General features: G+C 39.7%; 1 protein-coding gene across 2 annotated transcripts in view; it reads right to left on the bottom strand.

The window, feature by feature from the left end:
- The window catches only part of FGGY (FGGY carbohydrate kinase domain containing), a 123,184-nt gene that overhangs the window by 18,466 nt on the left and 79,956 nt on the right, over positions 1–24,762 (bottom strand). For both annotated transcript variants that reach the window (XM_009993577.1, XM_009993576.1), the window contains 5 exons: positions 24,198–24,259; positions 18,880–19,027; positions 17,193–17,267; positions 13,347–13,467; positions 10,268–10,362 (listed from right to left, as the gene is read on the bottom strand). In XM_009993577.1, the coding sequence (XP_009991879.1) occupies positions 10,268–10,362; positions 13,347–13,467; positions 17,193–17,267; positions 18,880–19,027; positions 24,198–24,259 (501 nt within the window). The remainder of the gene's footprint in view (positions 1–10,267; positions 10,363–13,346; positions 13,468–17,192; positions 17,268–18,879; positions 19,028–24,197; positions 24,260–24,762) is intronic.

Here is a 24,762-nt window from a genome sequence, read left to right as displayed (position 1 = left end):
ACTGTAAGGTTGTAATATTATTAAACTTCTACAAGTTGATCTTGGTCTGTTTGAAAAAAAAAAAATCAACTAATTGAACATCTCCTTAGGCCAACTCCACCATGGTCATTTCATGGTTTGCTACAAAAACACCCAGAAGCAGAACCTGACCTATTCTAGGCAGCATATTTTCTCCTACTTGCCAGGTCTTGGGCTTACTGACAGATGAGAAAAATACCATTATATATACCAATACCATAATAAGAGTCTCAACTTCTGCAGATGAACAAAACACTAAATCTTATTCTTTGCCAACATCAGCTGATGGGAGTTCATTAAAAGCTAGAAGGCCTGATGATATCCATGTTGAGCCTACAGACTGGAGAGACTGTGCTTGCAAACCTGTGTGTGCTTCAGCACGGGCATGAGGTATATGCACACAAGGTCCAGAGCTCGAGTGAAGTGAATGGAGCTGTGCCAGTGCACAAGGCAGCTGCACCTTCAGCAGAGGGAGAGGATTCAATAGATTTCTTTGCTCACTCGAGCTTCAGAGAGGTCTTTATTACCTTTTCATCCTCAGAAATGTGAAAAATAAGTAATACAATATTCACCACCACTCTCAGGCAGAATTAATAAACAGGTAAGTCACACTGACAAACCAGCACAGTGACCCATTCCTTCCACCAATGGCCAAGGAAAAGGCCATGTTTAATTTAATTTCATTGGTGTGCTATTTTATTAAAATACCTACTTTTAGAAAAATAATATGATCACATACTTAAGTACTGGATTTCTGGGATTGTTGCCTCCAGCATTAGTACTGTGCCAAACACTCAGCTAATGCAAATGGTACATTCCACTGACCTCATGCAGCTGCCTTCCCTTGTCATTAAAGAGTTACTGAGATATTCCAAATCTGAACACTTGTGTACTAGATAACATTTAAAATGGAACATACAAGGTTTCCACAAAAGGACAGCACTTAACAAAAGACATCACTTTTGTATCCTGATACCTATAGCATCCACAACTTGTTTCTGAATGGGTAATAATATGAACCAATTGCAAGAGCTGGAACAGCCTTTATCACTTCAAGATGTATCATCTACCAGTGAACTGTGTCAGGTTCCTGTCTGGGCTCTGATCCAGTCAAGTACTTCAGCACATGGGCAGTCCTGCTTGTCTTCAGCTGAGCTTCTTGCCTACTTCCAAGTTAGATGATGTACCTAAGAGATTGATTGGTTCAGGGCACTGGAGTAAACTGGTGTCACTCCTCTGAAATCCTGGAGCAACACTGATCTACATTAGCTGAGAATCCTGCATTATGATTATGGACTAAGATCATCTGTCATTTCAGTAGTTATATGATCTGCTACAACAAACTTTGACATTTTCTTAGACAAGTTTTTACCTGTAATAATTTCAAGTGATATAAACTGACTACAAATCATCTGATGTGACAATGAAGCAAACACTACTGTACAGCATGTACTGATCTGATAATACATCAAATGGATGACAACATATAGCATTAGACATTGCACTCCACTAAGAACATTTAACAGCTACAGAGGTTTTTTTTCTCTCCATTTCTATATAAAAGGCAGCCAGCAGGATGATATCAAATGATGGCAGCTCTGCTTCTCATAAAAGGACCTTGGGGACTCCAAGGAGATTTGTGTATCTGCACTTCAACAGCATAGCAATGTGGAAATGTTAAAGTTAGTAAAGCAAACAGTCCTCAAATGAGAAGGGCAACAGATGTCAACCAGGATCACATGTCAGTAAACAGCAACAAGACAGAGGGTATTTTTCTTAGCACTTTTGTGAAAGCATCGTGATATCAGCTACAGTCACATCTCAGCTGTTTGACTCTCTAAATGATGGTGCTTGTGTGATTTAACTCCCACCAAGAAAGGATTTCCAACCATATGGAAATGCTGTCCACTGAGGTCAGCTGAAAGAAAGTAGAAATGCTGCTGTATGTTTATTGCAGGCTAAGAAGGAAAAAAAAATAATAAAAAAATCACACTTGCAAACTGATTGAAAGCTCATTCTGTGCTTGGCAGAGACAGACAAGCATTTATATTTCTCAGCTTTAATACAGAAGTATCATCCTTAGGGCAAAAGAGGAGTTGTGATTCATCTGCTTTTTACCCTTACTGCAGAGACTTCTGACAGTAAAGCCAAAATATGCAACTAAAAAGGCACTCTTTGTACCATAAACACAGGGCCACAAGGAACTGGACAGTGGCCATCAAATCACTGCCTTCTAATTTTTCTCTCTCATCTATATTTCTCTAAAGATTTCTGGTAAGAAGGCAGCTGACTCTATACAAAAGCCAGAGGCATTGCCAGTATCTTGGTGGTTTCATGCATGCCATATTGAATCTAGCTTTATTATGCAAGAAAAAACCCCAACCTTTCAATTAGGCAAAGATGCATTACAGTGTCAAAACACCAGGGACAGAGGTAAAGGGATAGAGTTGCCCTCCTGCCAAAGGACAGCTTTGAGTCCAGGCCTGGTTAGCTGCAAACACACACCACAGGCATCAGACAGCTGCTTATGTGGACAACAGTCTGGTTCTCAGCAAGCAGTGGAATCCTCATCATGAAAATCATGCCATCCCTTGGTAACTTTGCTGCCAGAGGTGAGAGAACAACAAACAAATGGACTGTGAAGATTCAGCTCTTTTCACTGCTGTCTCTAACAGCAGGTAGAGAAGCTATGAACTGGAACGTAAAGTCTCTTTCTTTCTATGGAGCGCATGTCCCATCAATTGAGACTGATGACATATGCATCCAGGAAGAAACTTTCTAAAAACCTCTTAGATGAAGAATCTATATCCAGCCAACAAGGTACTCAGAAAAGAAAAAGCTGTTACCCAGCTTTGCCCAAAGATGGGTTTCCACTAAACCTTGGGCTCAAACTGTACAGGTACTAAACTGGAGCTTTTGAAGCAATGGAAGACTGGATCACAGCACCTCCACACACCTTCTGTACAGCACAGTGCCTGTGAACACCCATCTCCTTCCTCTGCCTTTCCAAAATCCTCTGATTAAGGAGGAAAAAAAAGGTCCCAACATGGCAGGAAGGCCTTTACTAAAAGATGCATTAATTGTGTAAGGCAAGCCAATGAAATGATTAATCTGCTGCTCTCCTTCATGTTTACACAAGTTGATTATAGCACTTAATTACTAATTCAGCCTGCTCAAAAACAAGAGTGCTTTGAATTTTTAATGAGATGAGAAAAGGCAACTTTCCCTAACTCAACAGGGAGAAGTAATTTTATTTCCTCTTTTGATTTCCTAAGTTATTACCATTTCTAAGGAAAAAACCCATCCCCTCCCTGATCTTTCACTTGATTCTTGCTTTTGAAAATATGGAAATCAACGAGACGCTTGGAATTAATTTCAATCCATGACCTGTCAGGTAACGCTTTGGAAGTGAGGATCAGCCCATCAACTGAAGCACGTTGTCCTGGTTTGAGCCAGGATGAAGCCAATTTTTCTTTTTACTGATTTTTTTTTCCTTCAGTAAGCTTTCTTGTAACTAGCAACAGTGTGTTCTGCTAGGCTGATAAGACAGTGGAATGCTTTTCTAACTACTGAGGCTTCAAGGCTGCACCTGCACTCTGCTGGCTCAGACACTATGGGGAGATCTGTGACCGCCCCGTAGGAGGCTAAGTTAGATGGACAGCAAAATTGGCCAAAGATATTCCATTCCATATATCTACGTAAGCTCAGAGGAAGGTCAGAGATCACAGAAGACAACTTCCTTCCTCCTTCTTCTTCCCTTCTCTTCCATCCATGGCCGGTGTCCGGGGAGGACTCTGTTCATCCATCACCGTCGACCCTTAGGCTCGAGATCTCCTGACCCCCATAACTCTCTGCTTTCTCCAGCAGCAGCTCCGGGATTCCTTGGGACTCTTCCCAGTTCAGGGAAGTGCTGTGGGAGTTGCTGGGGTGGGGGGAGGTGAGAGGTTTTTGCCCATACCTGAATATATCTGTATATAATTGTATATATTTTCTTGTATGATTCATTAGTGTTTTAATTAAAGCTGTGTAGTTTAGTTTTCAATCCAGCCAAGTCTCTCTCTTTTTCTCTCTCTCCTTCCCTACCTGGGTGGGAGGGGGAGGGGATCGAGAGCATTGTTGTCGGACCTGAGTCAAACTGTGACACACGTCCATTGAAATAAGTGGAGCAAAATGACACCAGAGACTATCTGGTTCAGAAATGGAAACAGCTTAAGCCCCTCCAGTTGAGCCAGCAGAAATATTGAACAGGGCCCAGTACTTTTTATGAGTGTTCTTATGAAATGTTGTCTACCCACACTCCCTGGTGGGTCCATTACTGAAGTTGAGGAGGAACTGTTACACTAGAGAACTTCTTTATAATCATGCTCCTCTATGACCTGTTCACTGTTAGGAGGCAAATACACTGAATATCACATGTTCTTCCTTCCTTAACTTGTGTTGTCTGTTGGTTTTTTTATTTGATTTTTATCCTTGATGCTGTAACACCCAACGACTTACACAACTGAGAGATGCCCATTAAATTAAGGACAATCAAGGACTGCAAAAAAACTCTTTTGAGTTCCTTAAGTAGAGTTGTAAGTGAATAATTTCCCCTGCACCCTCATAACTCCAGTCCCCTGTCTGCAGTGTAGCTCCTTCACAGTCATGAACTCTCTGCCTATCTTGAGGGTGAGCCAGGTGACCTTGATCCACATAGCTTCTATGGCTGCTTCCAGGGATGTAAACTGGACCTGAGGGCTACTTCACTTACTCAGCTGCTACTGCTGCTACATAATTCAGCTATTCCACATTAGGTAATTACCTAACACCTCCTTCTATAGAATCTGGCTAATTTTTATGTACCTTCAATCCACTTTATAGAACTACATGATCTTTAAGGTCCCTTCCAGCCCAAACCACTCTGTGATTCTTTGACACATTTTTTGCAGGATGTACCACCAACCTGCATAACAACCAAAATGAAAAAAAGATGACACTTCCCTTAAAAGTCAACCTTATGCCTGAAAAATCTTGTAGTCATGAGGATTCTAATTTCTATCTAATGTTTTACACCAAAAATTATGCCAGACAGCCGATTACAGAAATTAACCAGTACAAAGTATTATACTAAATCATACTAAGTTTCTTCTCTTCCATATCAGCCAGTAACAATGGCCCACGTTAAGACAGCAAATCCAAAATAAATCTGGTACTCTGGTTTCATACAGGTAAATTTATTAATTGCTCTAATATGCAATTAAGGAATAGTCAGTGGGCTGCAGGATTTTATAAGGCAATAATCCTGTTCCCTGGTGTACAGCTTTGTCCCAAAGAGTAGGTTATCCAAAAAATAAAGAACTGGGTGGCTGCCAAATCAAACAGCACCTTCTTCCCATTTTCAATTACATACAAGTGAGGCAGAGTAACGAGGATATACTGGAAACTTTGACATTTATTTATTGAACATTTTTACTGAGAAGGAATTGCTGGCTTGCTAAACCGGAAACTATTTTTACTACAGAAATGGTCACACAGAAAATCAGGATCCTGCTGCTCAGCATGAAAAGAATGTCTAGAACCAATAAATTGACCCATCTAAGCCAGCAATGGTAAGGTTATTTCATTCAACACAGCACATATTTCAAAAATCCAGAACCCCAAAATACAGTGTGTATTTCAGAAATCCTTATGTCATACTGTTTTACCCAGCACTCTCTTTTGTCACCCAGCCAGGCTGTGTTATATCTCACAGCCACCACAATTAAGACACAATGAAACTAAAAGAAAAAAGAAAACTAAACAGAACAAAATTACAGCATTTGCAGAGGCAAATGAAAAGATACCCCAAATTGCAAGAAGAAAATCAGAAGATTTTCTGCCCTTTCCAAAGATTCTGGAGACTAAACAACCAAAAGATGAAACGGGGAAGCACTGCACATTCTTCTTTCATTTTGGATAGACCAATTGTTTTAATTCCTTTTTACCACAGAGGAGAAAAATGCAGGGAGAGTAAATGAAGAGGAAAATAGGGAAGTCAGCGTTCTTTGAAGCAGTAACATATGGTGACCAGGCATGAGAGATGGATGTTATAAATCCTTCCTTGATAGAATTACCTAAAGATTAAATTCAAGGGGCTTGAGTTTTTAAAACCACAGTAGAATCTAGCAAATTAACCTGTATGGTTACAAATTTTGCAATTACCTTCACTTCCAGTGCTTCTTTTAAAGGCTCAGTGTACTAAGAATTTTTGTACAAGTAGAGATGTGGTCAATAGAAAGCATGAAAACATTTACTCCACAAGTCCCTCAAAACCAAGCTCCATCTTGCACCCGTTGCCCCTTGTCCTGTCATTGGACATCTCTAAGAGCCTGGCTCCATCCTCCTGACACTCAACCTTTATGTATTTATAAACATTGATGAGGTCACCCCTCAGTCTCTTCTTGTCCAAGCTAAAGAGACCTCAGCCTTTTCTCGTAAGGGAGATGTTCCACTCCCTTAATCATCTTTGTGGCTCTGTGCTGGACTCTTTCCAGCAGCTCCCTGTCCTTCCTGAACTGAGGGGCTCAGAATTGGACACAATATTCCAGATGCGGCCTCACCAGGGAAGAATAGAGGGGGAGGAGAACCTCTCTGGACCTTCTAACCACACCCCTTCTAATACACCCTAGGATGCCATTTGCTTTCTTGGCCACAAGGGCACATTGCTGGCTCATGGTCATCCTCCTGTCCACCAGGATCCGCAGGTCTCTTTCCCCTACACTGCTCTCCAACAGGTCAGTCCCCAACCCATACTGGTACATGGGGCTATTCTTTCCCAGATGCAAGACTCTACACTTGCCCTTGTTGAATTTCATTACATTTTAATAAAATTTGAATTAAAAGATATAAAGGATAAAATGCTGCTCCTGCACAAAGTCATTGCTGTAGTGTAGTAAGGGAAAAGAGACAGGAAGTTCATTGGTGCTTGCCTCTTTGTTGTGAGAAGACACTTATTTAGAGATAGCAAAGGACAGAGGAAAAGCTCTCCAGTGTCCCAGCCATCATGACCAACTGCCCAAAAAAGTGAAGTGTCTCACATACACTTGTGACTAGGTTCATCAAACAGTGATAACTAGCTAAGTTATATGATCTTGGAATAATCATCCTTCAAGGTATGTCTGAAGCAGATAATTCCCAATTTTGGTATCCCAATGATTGCATGCCCCAGAACAGTACAGGAGTGTGAGAGTGACAGCATCCACCAGAGCGCTTACCCCTAAGGAAATACCATCCCATTCCAATGCATTTCTTAACCATTATGCTAAACAAAGCCCAACTCTGATCAGTATATAACATTACCACAGCTTTAGGTCCTCCTCATGTGACTGTCAAAACCAGGACAATGACCCATCTTTTTTTGCCTCTACTGAAAAGAACTGCCCTGGTAGATTTTGAGGATCCTTCTGTGTCCAGGCTTTCTGAGCGAAGCGGAGCCTGCTGGAGCAGTGTCCCTGACTTGCCTGCCCCATGCTCAAACCCCCACATTGACAGAAAGCACCAAGCTTTCCAAGCTGTCCTAAAGATGCCTGCATTTTAGAAAATGGAGAACAGCCAACCCATGAAAACCAAAAAGCTTTTAAGCATTCTGAGTTTTGACACTGAGTGGAAATGTCCAAAAATCATTCTGAGAACTGTGACCAGTCCCCGGGACAAACACAGTAAAAATTCCCCTTCAAAAAAACAAACATAAGGAAAGAGGTTATTGGTAAAAACCCCACACTTTTCTCCTTTACTATTAGACTGAGGAAACAAAGAGCTTTGCAAAGCACAGTAATTAAGCACAAACCATCTATTAGAGGACAGGTAATAACCTCTACAATTTGCAAAGATTACAACAATGCTGAATGTTTGCAGCAGCACCTCTAAGAAAGGTTTGTTTTGGAAGATGTGTCACAAAAATAAACATAAGAGAAGGCTACTGAACTGCCATGCCAGACAGGCATTTATGCCTCCCTGCCCCCACTAAGATATTTTTTTCAGTTCCTTGTTTCTTAAGCCCATGTATCTGAATTATTTTAAAAATATTTCTACCTATTTACTGCCTGGTACAACCAGTGTTGCCATAGATGGCACCTCTTTCATGGCAATCTGCTGAGCACACTAAGCCAGAACACTTGTCGGGTGGTTTCTTCACATTGCAGGGCTGTTGTGGCATCTTAGACAGGATTCAGGGCCTCTCCTGGCTCCCACTGATCACCACAGGCAGTATGATGGAAAGAAACATGCTACCAGTGCCCAGTGGGATGTATCATAGCAGTAGTTTCCAACCTGCTTTCCCCTTTTCTGTTTCAGAGCTATCCCAGGGAAGCACATGGGCTTGACCTGTAACTTAGTGAAACACAAGGAAACTCTCCTGCTGACAAGCCAAGCCCTTGGAACCAGACCTTACACAAACAGCTGCTGGAGCACTGGAAAAGACAGAGGCTGTGTTTGGGAAACCAGATTCCTTATGCAGTGCTGAGCAACTGGACTGCAACTGGTATTTATTCCTTTTCTTTATGTTCTGGTGTTAACTTACTTGATTCAAGCAGAAATGGGGAGCATAAGGCCTCATGAAGTCCAGCTCCCCACAGCCACATTAAGCCCTTAGGAGGAGTTAACTGCAGGAAGACACACAGAACCTGCACTGTAGTTAAGCCAAAAAGCATTCCCACAGCCAAAGAGGCAGGTACCTCCTGACATATCCTAACAGTTAAACACCAAAAACTGTTTCAATTAAAAAGTCTGTGGCATGGTTGGTTCAAAGGATCTAGATTCACTGAAAAAGATTCCTGAAGGAGTGTGCTCTGCAGACTAACATATGTACATATATATAAAATACACATATCTGTTCTGACATTATTGAATATGCTTCTGAACTATTTTTTATATAAGCTAAAGGTAAGTGAATACACCAAAATTATATGAAAGCACATCACAGAAAATTTCACAGCATTATATTTTTCTAGTGGTTATGAAAACAGAGTTAAAAGCAGTTTTGAGATGTTTAGTTATTGCACAGTAGTAGAAAACATCTTAAACTTGAAATGAAATATCTATATATTTGAAGGCAGAACACTGACAGAAGAGTAAGAACTAAATATAAAGACCTGTCACCAAAAGTTGCTACAGAAATTACATTTATCAAAATAAGTTCTTACAAGGACTAGAATTAATAAATACAGACATTTATATATATGTATTGTACTATGCTTGTTGCAATGGGGTTAATTTTAATGGAAAAATTCTTATGAAAGGAAACTGATCTTCCTGTTAACTCACACTGCACTGCAGAATATTCACATTTGGAAACATCACACATGGAAAAATGCCAAACATGGCCCAGTTCCTCAGCTTATATTGAGCTGTTTATTGATTCCAGTGAAACTGCACCAATTTAACTAGGTTGAGAAACTGACCTCCCAATTAAGAAAACACATTCAGAGAAGTTGGTTTTTTTGCAAAATTTCATCTACAAATACTCTGTGCCTGATGTTATAAAGAGAAATGTACCCAGGGACCATCCTGAGAAACAACTGTGTCCAAGTGGATGCAGTGTACTGTTTAGTGTCCTTGTGTAGCAGGAGGAGAGGACATGTCTTACCCTAGGGGAATTCCCAGGTGGGAAAACAGATACGATTTGGGGCATTCAGAGACTTCTTTGGGTTTCTGTTCACTGCTGTTGTTCCTATAAATGCAGCTAAGTCAGGCTTTGGCTGATCCACTGAACATAAAAGCCTTACTTCTACTTTTACAGCTGTAAATGGACTGAATTAACATGAATAAACATGAAGTTCCACTCATAATTCTGTGTTCACTGTGGGCAAGACAAGAGGTAAAGGTGTGTAATTTTTTACTGCATAAATAGTGCTGTATTGTTTCGTATGTTTAACATTCCTCAGTATGAAGGCAAATAGAACAAATACAGCTGAGATGAAAGTGTGCTCTCTTGCATGATCAGAGCCTCACCAAATTGCCTTTTTTTTTGTCTGCAAAATTACATGACCTAACTTCATAGGGAGCAGCTTCTATCTGCATGGCCCTACAGTCAAAAGCCAAATGAATCTTCAACACACCTCAAAAACATTATGGAGTTAAAGAGAGGGTGGAGAGAAAGCGATGCTGGCTCTGGTCTGCTTGTGCAGAAGGTACAAATTTTTGCACTTGAGATAAAGTCTGTGCAAGTGTCAAATGTTAAAGTGTAAAACACATTAAAACTGAAAAAAAAAAGTAAAAATCAGGTACTGCATACCTGTATAGAGGCAAAATCCCCAGAAGCACAAGCTCCAAGAATAGCAGCACCCACCAAAACAGACTCCACTTCTTTGGACAGGACAACAGGCTTGCCTAGAAATAAAGAAATAAATAATTAACGACAAAATTAAAAATAAATAAGTAATTTTAAAAAAAACTTGAAAACCATGTTCACAACTCCATTCAGAGCTACAGTCTACTGTAGGTTATGTAAATCTCTCTGCTCTGTGGTTCCAGGCTCCAAGAAAAATGCAGAATTTGAATACAACAACTTCAACAAAATAATAATGCAGGGCATAAAGCACACAAAGCACAAGCCCCCAAAGCTCTGACACTGGCTATTTCTCTCAAAGGGCTTGGTATAAACCTGTTCTTACCCACACCCTCTAAACCTACATGCCTGTTAAAAGTTGACCTCAAGGGGAAAAAAGGGTGGTTTCCTTTTTGTTTCTTTTGCAACAAGAAAAAAAATATAAATAAATAAAATTGTTTGTGTTTGTTTTTAAATATATAGCCAACAAAGTCAGTCTGTTTTTGCTGGAAGACATGAAAATATGACTAGTAACTTTCACAAGCTATGTATGAAATAGTAAGAAAAATCTTGTCTTTCAAATTGTGCAAGATATTAAAAACCAAGATTAAAACACTGGAAAAACTAACAAACAAATTCAATATACATTCTGAAATAGAATTAAAAATTATTGTTTCATCACCCACGGATACTATCATGAAAATATATTTCCCTTGTTTCACACCAAGTTTTCTAAGACCTTTATTACTCATGTAATAAAAGACGGAAAAATACTGATAAATAAAAATTGCCGTATGTTCTTAATTCACCTTAAAAATATAAAAAAACCCACTAGCCTAAGTCCAAATACTTTTCTAGCTGCACTTTGGATGCTTATCCTCACTAAGCCAAAAATTTTAATATTCCAACAGTATTTGGCATGTGTCTAAATTTCCATTAGTGAGATAATTTCATTCAGTGGATGATGATGCAAACACAGAGGAGGGAGGAGGGCTTCCTTCTGTGCATAGTCTCGGTGATGTTATGCCTCAAAAAATGCTGCTCCTGAGAGCCAGCTGTAAGATCAGAAGGAGCTGACATTTGGAAGAAGATCTAAAGTGAGCCATGAACAACTACAGAGGAAAAGACAAATACAAACTTTTCACCAATGGAAATAAAATTATTAATATAAGAAGCAATAACTGATAACAATTTCCTTAATTTCCAAACAAATCTGCCTTAAAACCATCAGTGTAGGCTTAGTCACCTGAGCATTCCTCTGGTTCAGATAGACTCAGAACTTGGGTCAACTTGGGACAGAAAATCTAAACCTCAAGTTTACATCTACACAGCTCTTTGCCAGCATTTTTCAGCTGCTCTAAAATTTACTGCACATTTCCTGCATCATCCAAGTGAATACAGAATTCTTACCAGGCAAACAAAAAAGATCAAGATACTTTTTAAGTGGCCTGCAAAATTATCCATTAGATGTCTGCGTGGCTGAGTCATGGGCATTTGCAGCTAACAATAATATATTCAGATTTTTTTCTTTTCAGGAAAGAATGGGGGATTGATCCTGGAATGTTAGTTATTTTATCTGATAGGCTCTAATGAGTTCAATACAACCGAGAGCATTTCAGTTCGATGAACTCTGACATCCCTTGTCAGTCACTGATTTTACAAATGGGGGAGAACTCCAGACTGCAAAAAGGCCTTTTTGTACTGAATTGTACTTGGCCATTAGTTACAGTCAAAGAACTTCTGATTACATTTTAATCAGAATACCTTTTCACAGATCTTTTATTGTGCATATCGTGACCCAGCCCCCCAGCTCCACACATAGCTGAAATTCACCTAAAACATCCCGGTTCTACAAGGAAAGGCACACACTTGACAACATCATTTTTCATAAACAGAAAGCACTACACTGACTAGAATGTATTTAGTGAATTTTAAGGTAAATAAGCACTATTTTTTTGCTTTTCCATTTCTGTTTCCATCTCAGGTAAGTATATAAAATGTATTTTCATCTCTCCTCCTCCATCGAGGTTATGAAGTGGGGTTTGATGTTAGGGCAAGATCTCCAGACCAACTGCCCCAAAACTGAGCCTTAAAATTTATTTATGTCAGCTCAACTGCTCTTAATTTGAAATATACCCAAAACACACATCATCCAAAATTTCCCTGAAGCCCTTTAATTTTGTTATATTTTCTACATTTTTTAAGTATTTTGAACTGACTCACAGGTGTGCCAAGATGTACAACACACACATGTTAAAGGGAGACAAAAGACACCATGTAAGCCTAGTCCTTTTGTAATGAACCACATACCCAGGACCTTCCACCCACTTAAATTCTACAAAATCAAATGGGACACCATGCAGGAGCCAGGATCCAGCAGTTGTCCCCAAAACTGCATTAATGATACAGACATGGAAGTAATTCAGAAAAGAATTGTTCGTTATAATGGATAGAATGTCCAGCATAAGCAAGAAGGGCCAGAAGTCCAAGAGAATTCAAACAGGATGAAGATAACAGAGGTTTTAGTAAAAGACACCTGATGCAAACCATGCTCACAAGTGTACAGGTCATTATTCTCATGTAATTAACTTATTGCAATCTGACTTAATGGAATAATTTCTACAGAACAGTTTGAATATTTTTTTAAAATCTGACAGTGAGAAACATCTCTGACATGTAATTTATACACATTGGTTTTTAAAATTCCATACGAAGTTTTAGTATTTATCCTATCACGTTTTCTTTAAAGACCTGTAAGTCTAAGATCTACAGACTGGAGATCATGCTGGAGGTTTCTCCTGAAGTCTGTTTTCTAACAATATGAAGTATGGAGCTTTGTTTGCACCACATCTCTCTGTTAATTCAAAAGTCTTTAAATTTCAGGAAATCCAGTCTTGCAGGAAGTAACATTTCATTACACACTTTTTGGCCAACCAGCAAAATACAGTTCTATATAAAGAAAGTATTTATTTTTCCAAAGACAAAGTATTTAACCACCTAAAATAAAGTAGTTTACACTTCTTTCCCCAGACTTCCTCTAACTTACCAGTAATGTCAGCATGCATCTGCACAAAGAGAGGGTTCTTGCTCAGCCCACCGCACAGAAACAGCGTGTTGATATCATGCCCTGCAGCCTGCATAGTTTCCAAAATATGTCTTGTTCCTAACTTCAAAAAGGGGGCAAAAACAAAAAAGCAACAGATGAGCAGAGGAAAACAGCCCCAGGAACAGATCTTAATAGCACAGTTTGCTAAAAAGAATTATACTACTCACTGTCCCCACCAATAACCTGAGGGCAGGGAACAGACCTGCAGGGTCTCTATTAGTTTCCAGCCAGGAGCAGAGATCTTAATTAAGAATTAGAAACATCAAATATACAGCACAATGCACTAACCATCCTGGGACTGGCTAAAAAAGTAAAGACACACCAGTATAGAGTAACACAGGGAAATGGGGCGTAGGGGAAGTACCATCAAGGGTGAAGACAAGGATTATGAGAAGAGACAGAAACAGGCACCAGAAAAAACTGACTGCAGTGATAAGCAGGTGTTTGCCAACAAGCACAGAAGAGTATGGAAAGCATTTCCAAATCCAGTACTAGAACCTACATGGCAAAGACATCCCCACCAAAACAGAAGAAAATAAAAAGCAGCAAATAAAACCATGTGTTTTCTGTCTTTTCAGCAAAAAGGAAAACCTGAAGAATTTTGTATTGGCTTAACTATTTCTCTTGGCCTTTGCCCTATGCAAAATAAAACGTTCCATTTTATGTCTGGATTAACTGAAACATCTAAAATGTAGGCATATTTTAAAACTTTTCAGTTATACTCTCTGTTCTGAGAAACTCAAATTAGAACAGCTGAGTGTTCTGCTTCACGAATGATGAAAGCAAAGGCTTTGCCATCCAAAAACCAAAATCTGTTCTCTTTCTGTTTGCTTTGCTTTGCTTGCCTCCAACTACTCGCTGAAGTCAACCTTCTCCCTCCTTCCTCTCACAAGAACATTACCCATTTCTTTGACAAACCATTTGTCTAGAAATCATTCCCAGCTCTTTAAAATACCCTGGAAGTTAATTTTGAAGCTCTGACTTGACAAAATGCCAAATTCAAGCCAAAATATTGCCCTCTTTGTAGGTAGATTCCTCAGAAAACACAACCTGGTGAAAGTTTCCGCAAACCCTCATTGAAGTTTTCTCCCTGGTCTGCTCAAGTTCACTAAGATGTCTGCAGCCTGCAATAAACGCCTCTTCAAGTGAAAACTGCTGAAAATTGAAGCTAGCAGAGTTTCATCAGACTGGAGACATTCACCATGAATGACTGGCACCATTCTGGATAGACCTTCAAGTATATTTTGGGTTGTCAGGCAAGCGGTTATGAGGAACTTTCGCAGCCGCAACAGCAGCTGCTTAAATCCATCGCTTCCCTATTGACACAGAGGGACAATTTCCAAATTACACAGCCACAGTTTTAATTATGGAAAAATAAACTGCTCCAAAAAGAGTCTGTCTCCTCAGAATGAATGGGCTTGACGGCCACAATTATATCTCTGACCGTGTTCTCATCAGTTGAACTGTTGCGTTGCATTTTGCAATGAATAGCTTAAAGGATATTCTCTTGCACTGCTCCTGACACAGAGGGACAATTTCCAAATTACACAGCCACAGTTTTAATTATGGAAAAATAAACTGCTCCAAAAAGAGTCTGTCTCCTCAGAATGGGCTTGACGGCCACAATTATATCTCTGACCATGTTCTCATCAGTTGAACTGTTGCGTTGCATTTTGCAATGAATAGCTTAAAGGATATTCTCTTGCACTGCTCCTGAAGTTCAAATTTATTAACAACTTCTCTGACAACATACACATGTCAAAGACCCTCAGAAAGAACATGCTGTGAAAATTATTTTGTGTTTACCTGCCTGGAAAACTGTATTCACATAGCAATTTAAATTAAAGCCAGACTTCACTTGGGGGGGGGGCTAATTTAATCCTGGATTGGTGAAAATGCAAATTGAGGGGCTTCAAATGCAAATTTTATCTAAAAAGAAAAAAAGCGTCTCCTGCTCAAAAGAAAACTAGAGATTAACATTCTGTGGGCAGTCCCACAGTTTTTACAAGATTTTTACTTGGGTTTAAAGTCTATCTTGCACCCACTGAAGACAGTGAATGATACAGGATTGAGGCTGTCCTGAACAAGAACTGTTTCCTTCAACAAAAGTGAAGCTAAAATTGGGCATGACAGAACATGGGAGGAAAATTAAATGTCCTGGGTATCACACTAGGAGTAAATATATCAAGTCAAAACCAAGTCTACTCTGTCTACTTTTTAGTTACTGTTTCAATAGTGTTTTAAGAAAAATGAATTTCCATTAACTTTCAATAAAAACTACATATGGCCTTTTTATATTGAATGGCACAATCAGTGCAATTAGCTATCAAAAGGATACACAGATGCTGAATTCAGTGGTCAGCACAGTGTTTGGATCTTACAATAAAATTTGAGTTGTGTCATATAATGAGATAATAGGTGACTTTCCCAGGATTTCCAGCAGAGAACATTTCCACTTCGTTAACACGACATAATAATGGAGCACCTGTTCCATACTGGAAAGTTTCTTTCAGGGGGCAGTATCAGTGCCTGGCATTGTCTAAACTCTCCTAGACATTCTTATTTAAATGGTGGGATTATACTGAAGCATCAGGTATAACTGAGCTACATTCATCTTAGAAAGGATCAAAACTCCCAACAATGAATTCCAGGCTGGGGTTAAGTTCTTGTTATTTGCTGAAGAGGGAGGGTTAACACATAAGATGTACAATTTGCAGTAAATCTACAGCAGCCACCCACCCTCTATCCCAGATGGCTGACCCAGCCTAGCAAAGTTGTTGTTTAACCAGGAGAGGAGCTTGGAAGTTTTCCAGCTGAACAAAGTTTTGTCAGGAAAACTCCACAATTCATCAAAATGTTAATGTTTTGCAAAAACACCTCAAGTTTAAGAAACTTTTTTTTTTTTTAATATAGATCACAACAAAGTTGTCAAAGGAATGCTGATTTGGGTCACCAAATGCCCAGGGATAGCACGCCCCATTGACTATACCCTGCACCAGGGTTTCAAAACAACTTCTTTAACCCAGGTTTTCACTTCAAAATAGAACTTCTTGTGAACTGGAAATCCTGAGTTGCAGAGAAAATGAGGGCAGAAAGGAAAGTATTCCTGTAAAACTACCCATCTCTGCATGTTAGCAAACATGGAGGGCATTTCCATAGAGATGGCTTCCCTGTCTTCTCTACAGACACAGCCTTGGGCTGGAAAAGCTGCACCGGAGGCATCTGCTTCCCTTGCAGCAGAGAAACCAAGGGAGAAACTGGGCTGGTCTGTTGGGTCCATAGCACTAGGGACTGAATCACAGCCCCGCTCTGACTCGCTGTGGTACAGGGTTCTGACTCATCTAACAGGCAAGCAGAGAAAATCCATGGATTTAGGAACAATCTGAGGCGGAGGTATTTTAGGGGAGTGCAAGTTTCTTCATACAATTGCCAAAGTGTGTTTTTTTTCCACTCTCTCAGCTTCCCTTTAGACAGCCCATGATGTGAATGAACACTGCCCCACATAGTTGCAGCCTCTTTGCTCATATCTGCACTAGAGGCAAAAGCTCCATTTAAAAAATTGCCATCAAAGAAAACATTTTAGGGAAACATTTTCTCCACAGCCTGCTGATTATCCTACAGTCACGAATAGTCACCAGTGTAGGTAAACAATATCTTGCTCCTTTAAGAAGCCCATTAAGTGATTTTCATCTATTATTAGAAATCTGTTTAGCAGGAGGGCATGATCAGTCTGCCACAGAACACAAGACAATTCATTTATTCATTTATGCACTATAAATGGCTTACAGCAATGGCTTGAATTGTGGCCAAGTAGATAAGGGCAAGTTCATCCAGACCCCGAGACAATGTCAGTCCAACAACCTGTGCAAAGATCAAAAAGAAAAGGTACAAATCCAGCCAAAGTCAAGTGCTATTATTTTCTATGGTTTCTTGTTGTAACAAGTTTTAAGTGCTAATTCTGAGCCCTGCTTTTGTGAGGTGTACACATAATGTTATGTTAAACATGTTATTCCTGATCTGGGGAAGAACCACATAAATTGTTCTTGCCCTTGCAAAGAAATAAAGAAGGAACAGCATGTTGTATGGGATTAGAGATAGATCAACTCTGACAGTTTTATGTTATGACTCAGATACTGCTCGTGAATGTATTTAATGTAATAATATGAAAATGCTATTACATAAAAATAACTTTTTAAAAGCATTTCTCCCCCTCCCTTCCAAGCACCCTAACACTTAGACACAATTAATAATTAAAGACTATATCTTAACCTCCTTTACTCTAACATAAATCAATACTGCACTGTAGTTACTCTGGATTAATATCAGCAAATCAAAAAATCTGTTGCTATTACCAATACCTGCAAACAGCCATCATACCAAGGAAATTCTGATTCTTTCAGCATCTAATTCTTTCATAAAATAATACAGGTATCAGTAGGACCCAAAAATATATAAGCCATTTATTTTTTTTTATGTTTTTCTCATTTGTGGTTTAAAATGTGTTGCAGTGCTTACAGCAACCCTGTGCTACTTCAGCCTCAAATACAGCAAATTTTGGTGCTGGTACCTTGAGATGTTCCCTTCAAGGACCATATGCCATTTTGAAGGAAATTTTTGCATTAATCACCAGGCATCTTGATATCATCAAATGTTACCCTTAAGATAATCTTGTTAAAATTCTGCACAGTAACATCCTGGCTTGTCAGACCCAGCTGATCTACCACCATCAAGTTCAGTGAAGAGAAACACCCAAACTTTTAAAAATAGGTTGAAAATCTCCCTAGCAGAGTCCTCTGGTGACTTTCCAAAAGCTGCTCTTTCTGCTCCCATATTGCAACGCACTGAAAATTTCTTTGTACAGAAGTTCCAAAAGTAGCAATCTTAAAACCACAACCCAGAATCAGATCAGGTTTACCTTTCAACAAAGATGTATGAAGCACCGTGGTTGTATTTCCAGTCATGGGAGCATTTTTAACAATAAGCAGAGGAGTTTTTCAGTTTCTGTTGAAATTTACTACCCAACAACTCTAATACAGCACATTTACTCCGTATGTTTAATCAAGCAATCTCTCCTCATAATATTTCATTCCTTTCTCAGAGAGGCATACCCAAATTTGTGCTGAAATTCATTGCAACAGATACAAAATTCAGCAGACAGGTGAGCTAACAACAGCAAGTGCTGCTCTGATGTGGGATTCCTAGGCAAGATACTGGGACACATACAACACTCCTCAGATTTTTAGAAAAGTGGCTGTAGGGATAGCTCAACTACAACAATCTCTGGTTTTCTACTGAAACATTAGCATACTTTGACATGAAACAAGAAACCCAAATCCTATGGGATAGTTTACATAGCTAAGGAGGAGTACACTCAAAATTGAAAAAAGCTCCATCCAAACTGTTTTTCCTTTTTTTCCCTTTTTTTCTTTTTTACCCTGTATTGACCTTTTTGCAAAGACAGGCTGTTTCTTACCATGCCCTTTAGTGTCAGATCTGTTAAGGGAGATCTGTTACCATGGAAATCTGGCCAAACATGTAAATCAACAGTGAGGAAACCCACAGGCAAAGATTTCTTAATCAGATCCAGGTGACTGTTCAAGCATGTATATATATTGTGAGCACTAGAAGAAAAAACAAGTTGGAAAAAGAGTGGGGGAGGTTATTCATCAAACATAAAACATTTGCACTACTATCAAATGCAGAAACCCCACCAAAGAATGCCAGATCCCAAATTTCAAACAAAGGGGGAGAAAGGCAAAAAACAAGTGAGGCCATGGCACAGCTGGGCATGAGCAGGGGGAACATCTGCCTGCACCTCCCTGCCAGCAGCCACCTGAATCCCTCTATTTCACAGGACGAGGGGATATAACAGCAGTTTGTGATCTTGAGTTTGTACATTGACTCCTACCAGTCCCTAGACCAGCCAGAGCTGTTTGAAATTTTGGGGGGTGATGATATTTGTTTCTAACAGAAAGGTGCTGATGCTGTGGAAGGGAAAGCGAGAGAAAAGAAAGCTGAGTGAGAGCAACAAGGAGGATTCCAGACAGAAAGGAAAATCAAATTTCTTTACAAATGTTTATAAATCTCTGATTAATCAACAGCAATGAACTTACAGCTTTCCTTTTTTAAACCATAATTATTTCAGTGTGTTATGAAGAAAATGCAGCAGTAAGGGTGGAGAAAAGAAAGCAAGTGGCTGCTGTTTTAGGGAGGAGCTGAACGTGGGCCTAAATATCACTGTATCTAAGTTCAGATACTACACCCAACTCCACAATATCCAACAGACTTTTTCCTGGACCAAGAGTAATGTTAGGCCTAATGGTGAATTCTTCAGTGCTTTGGCTTGCAATGACTCTAGTGACATTCCTTTTAAAAAATGTTGCAATTATCCTCAGAATATTTTTTCAAACACTCATCCTATCATCAACAGATTCATATATATTTTTCAACTCCTCGGAAATCTCCAAGCGGGGCATTTAATTCTAGACATGTGGGTCAAGAATAGCATCTAACCCTAATTACAATTGATTAGTCATTGTCTCATCCACTGTAGGCCCAAACAGTGATAATCATTTAGCCTCTACATGTATATTCAATCATGAACTAATGAGATCCCTAAGGGAATTTGGCATATGCTTTACTAGTTTGACTTCTGACCTGCTAGCAGCTGTATATTTATACTTTGCATTCAACCATACAGCTGCATGTTTTTTCAATTATACCTTACCATGTGCATGCTATCAGAATGTATCATTCAAAATGAACTACACTTGGAAGACATTAAAATAACTAATTCACATCATTATTCACATACTTTAAAATGTACTTTATGTGTCTTCCTGGACCTGAATTATGATAATTTTGAAGGTCACAATCATTTTTTTCCTCCTTGTTGTAAAAGTGGCCCTGTTTCCTACATCCCTAAGGACTGCACAATAAGCAGTACATGCAAAGGACAAAGTCATTTTATTTCCAGTCTACATCATGGCTTGACTGCTGGGAAGGAAAAGAAAGGAAAGCTGCACTCAACCACAGACCTACCAGACATCCCAGCTTCTATCTGGTCTCCATCCTGGTTGATTACTCTCTCAAGGATTAGCCACTGGTGCAGCTCTGACAGAACACAAGGGCTGTACAAAAGAGGCTGAAGTTCAGCCAAATATTCTTAAGACCCACATAACCTTGGAATTTTGGAGGGACTCCCTCCCCCCCCTTTTTTTTTTTAACATACAGATACAGGTTCAAGGCACTACATGGGGAGTGAGTGGCAAAATCCTTCACACACTAATCAGTCCCAGTTTTTACCATGTTTCCATTACACACAGTATTATGCCATCAGCCCTCTGGAGCTTTTTCTGCCCAGTCCTTTTGTGTCCAGCTGTATCTGACTTGCAGAGTTGGGCACAAGCTTTTGCTATTAAAGAGGAACGATTTTGCAAGTGGAGAATAAGAAATGAATGCAAGTTGCCCAGGATTATGCTTGTATTAAGGACATAACTTCAGAAAGCAACAAGAAGTTGGTATTTCATCTGTTCAGGAAGCCTGGAATATCCAAGCAGGGCTCTAAAGGATCTAAAGGAACAGAGAACTGTCACATACTCCTATTATGTTCTGCTTGGAGGATCCCCAAATTGCTGATAGATAAGGTGACGGTCACTACACCACTTTTTTTCAGGAGCCCTCTTTAGATGGGGTAACGGCACTGAGAAGTGAAGAAAGGGAAATTCTGTCCTAAAACATAGCACATCACAAAGCACCAAAGACCACATCATCTTTGATGTCAAACAGTTAGATGCTTTTTTCCTCCACAAGACTAGAAACTGATTCTAGGAAACAGAAGCATTTTAACTTTAAGGCATAAATGGTCATATTATTTCTGGTTTTTATTTCCTATGCTAGCCTACCTTATAGGATTTAATAGATCAGTGATGGACAGATGTCAGACCTACACCGTATCTATCAGAATATTTTCCAGTATGAAGACAGGCTGACAGAGTTGGGGCTGTTCAGCCTGGGGAAGAGAAGGCTCCAGGGAGACCTTAGAGCACCTTCCAGTGCCTGAAGGGGCTACAGGAAAGCTGGGGAGGGGCTTTTCACCGCAGAGGGCAGCGATAGCACAAGGGGTAATGGTTTTAAACTGAAAGAGGGGAGATTAGGCTAGACATCAGGAGGAAATTCTACACCACGAAGGCAGTAAGGTGCTGGAATAGGTTGTCGAAGCCCCTCCCTGGAGGCGTTTAAGGCCAGGCTGGATGAGGCTTGTGCAGCCTGGTCTGGTGGGAGGTGTCCCTGCTCATAGCAGGGGGCTTGGAACCTGATGATCTTTAAGGTCCCTTCCAACCTTAACCATTCTGTGACTCTGTGATTGAATACCAGAAGTGCTACATCCACAGCAATTCTGCAACTCACTGCATGAAAAAAACTGAGGTTTGTTGCTCACAGAGTATGCCAATTAGTTAGACCAGATGCTAAATTTACAACTATCCAGAAAATCCTCATGTAATTCAGCCCTCTCCACTTCCAGTAAAAGAAGGGAGAAGAGAACATAGGAGTAGGACTGGGCGGGTTACAAAACACTGGTCTTCAGCACAAGTGGTCAGTAGGAGCTGGTCTCTGGCAACTCATGTCTAAGCCACTTGCACCCTAACAAGTTACCACAAATGATTGAAATGGTGATAAATGCAGCCTGCAAACTCTTGCTCCTGGTACAGGCAAATCAGCAGAAGTCTGCCTCATGAAGCTTCTGAGACGAGCTGCTCAGCAGGCAGTTTGCCATTGCTGAACCTACTTATTAGCAGTGTTGGGAGCCTGGGAGAAAGGACAGACAGGCCTCGGAAGGGAGAAGTAGGGGATAGGCAGCAGAAAGTAAGAGGCATGGATCTGTGACCTGAGATGATGCTTTTAATGATCCAACATGCTTTTTGTGACTAGAAAACCAGTTTAAGTCTTCACAGTATTGCACCTAGCATGGGAAGCAAAGATATTGTGCAATTGCACAAACCAGGACACAAGTATAGAATTCTCATTTGGTTTTCTTTCTATGACAATTTGCCATGGCTGAACAGATTCAAACTCCTTCAGCCACATATGGAATCCAGTAAAGAAAATAAACCAGATTCTCTGAAATATTCTGCTGAGATTTCCAGGCAAATAATTTATCATCATCACCAACAATCCCCCTAAACAAGACATTATGTTCTTATTAAGTATATGACTTAGGAAGCAATAAGAGACTTGTTTACTAAATTTATAGCTATCCAAACATTTCATTAGGACAGTGATATCTGGAAAGCATTATAAAACTACCATTGAGCAAGTTACCTTTATAAGGCATAACCATCCTTAATAAGTTATTATAACCCTTTTAATCAGTGCTATCTTCCACGGTTTTATTAATTGCAGGAAACTCAAATCCAAAGTTATGACACCATACACTGGGCTAACATGGAGTTCTATTCCTGATATTCTGTATTTAGGGTCCTATTCACAATCTAAGCTTTTTACACTATGAAATGAGTTGGGGTCAGTCAGTTCAGTATCAGACCTAGCATAGACAAGTTGGCCACTGTATACTCATTTTTCCAACACACATACAGACAAAAGGCTTACCCTGATATTACAAACTAAACTTTGTTTTCTCCTTGTGCTCCAAATGGGGCACCAGAAAAAATGGCCTGGAAGCCAAAATTTGGAAAAAAAAACCCTAGATCAATCCTTATTCCAAACATACACAGATGCATTTATTGCCTGATTTCCTTTTTTGAAAGAACAACAGAGAGAATTCTAGGAAGCATGAATCTATTCCATATTGAATGAAGTCCAATATGTTTCTCGGAATCCTGGTCAAGTTCTTAACAAACAAGTAGGACATGGGGCACCATAAAGCATGGAAGGATCATCCAGAGAAACCAGGTACCTTTATTACCCCAGGGAGGACTGAAAATAACTATAACTGCATGTGCTTAATACATCTGTCAGGACTGACCTTTGGCTTTTAGATTAGAGTGACAAATTGAAGATAAAAAGCCAAGTTTGCAGTTTTTTTCTTTAATATAAGGATAAAAAAGAAATTAAAAGAGAACCAAATTTTCATCCAATGCACCAATGGGTTCAGCTACAATCTCTGGGAGTGATATGAACCACCTCAAAAGGAATCTGAGCCAAAAGAGCTTGAGAAAGTCCAGATCTGCCAGAAGTGCCTGGACTGTCTTCATCCACTTCTAAAGCAGACCAAGCTAAAATTCCACATCACACACAACCTCCTGCTCAAGGAATCCTGGAATTACCTTCAATTCACTCCTCACTTCATCTTAAATTTTGTCTGAAAATTCATCTGGGGATTCTCTGTTCTATTTGTGCTGCCATGCAGGATTTTTTCATCTAGTGGCTATACCTTCCTTTAGATGACTGTTCTGAAAATACTGATTAATACATTCCTAATTAAGCTATATCTCATCCTTGGAGCTTAATAGTGTCACCTACAAATGAAGACACATCATTAGCCAAAGGAATAAAGGTTTGCTGAGCAGAGCTGATGCTATGGTATCAAGAAATACCCTGGGCTGGATAGAAAAGAAGTTGAAAAGCAGAAAGTTAATACCATCCCTTAGCTAAGCCAAAGGTATCTGAGGAGATTTTAAAGCTTTCCTCTTTCAGCCATCACCTGGCCAGCCTTTGTAAATACTTCCAACTCATTATCAAAGTGTTAATTCCTCTGTTTCAGAATAAGGATACAGCAGTGTGTCATCAGTTTGTAAGGCAGGTGTATGATGAAGGAATAAGAACAGTGACCTGGCTGCAGCTTTTGATTCTAACTCCGGGAAAGCGACATGGCCTCGGACCACGTGATCTATCTGAAAAAGAGGAAAACAACATTTTTTAAACTATTATAGCTTTAAAATTCGGTCCTGAAAAGGGTAATGCAATGTCATAACTCTGAAAAGATGAGAGAGCTTCTAAATTACTCATGAGGTGTTAAGTCCTAGTCCTAGTGAAGCCAATGGCAAAACTCCCACTGACATTGCAGGATTTGAGATTTGGCTTCAAAACAGTCAGAAAAACCAACCAACACTGCACCAAAACCAGACAAAATGCTAAGCACGCAGCTCCTCTGTCGGGAGAGCAGGCTGAAAGGATGACTTTCTTCCTGTCCAAACTATTTGAGAGCATGTCCTCTAGACTCTCCCATTCCCCTTCTTTCATACCCTCATTTGAATTCTACCAGAAGCATCTTCTTGGCCCAAATCCCCACATTTTTCTATATCACAGTGTTATTATAAAACTCAAGGTGTGTTGTCATCCTGATAGATGCTCCATATGTTCACTGCAGAAAACAAAATGTATACCCTGGCAAGCA

Source organism: Chaetura pelagica, unplaced genomic scaffold (genome assembly GCF_000747805.2).
Source record: "Chaetura pelagica isolate M959 unplaced genomic scaffold, ChaPel_1.0 scaffold433, whole genome shotgun sequence".
In the NCBI taxonomy this organism is placed as follows: domain Eukaryota; kingdom Metazoa; phylum Chordata; class Aves; order Apodiformes; family Apodidae; genus Chaetura; species Chaetura pelagica.
Note: the sequence above shows the minus strand (reverse complement) of the source record. Positions and strands in the feature narration are given on the sequence as shown.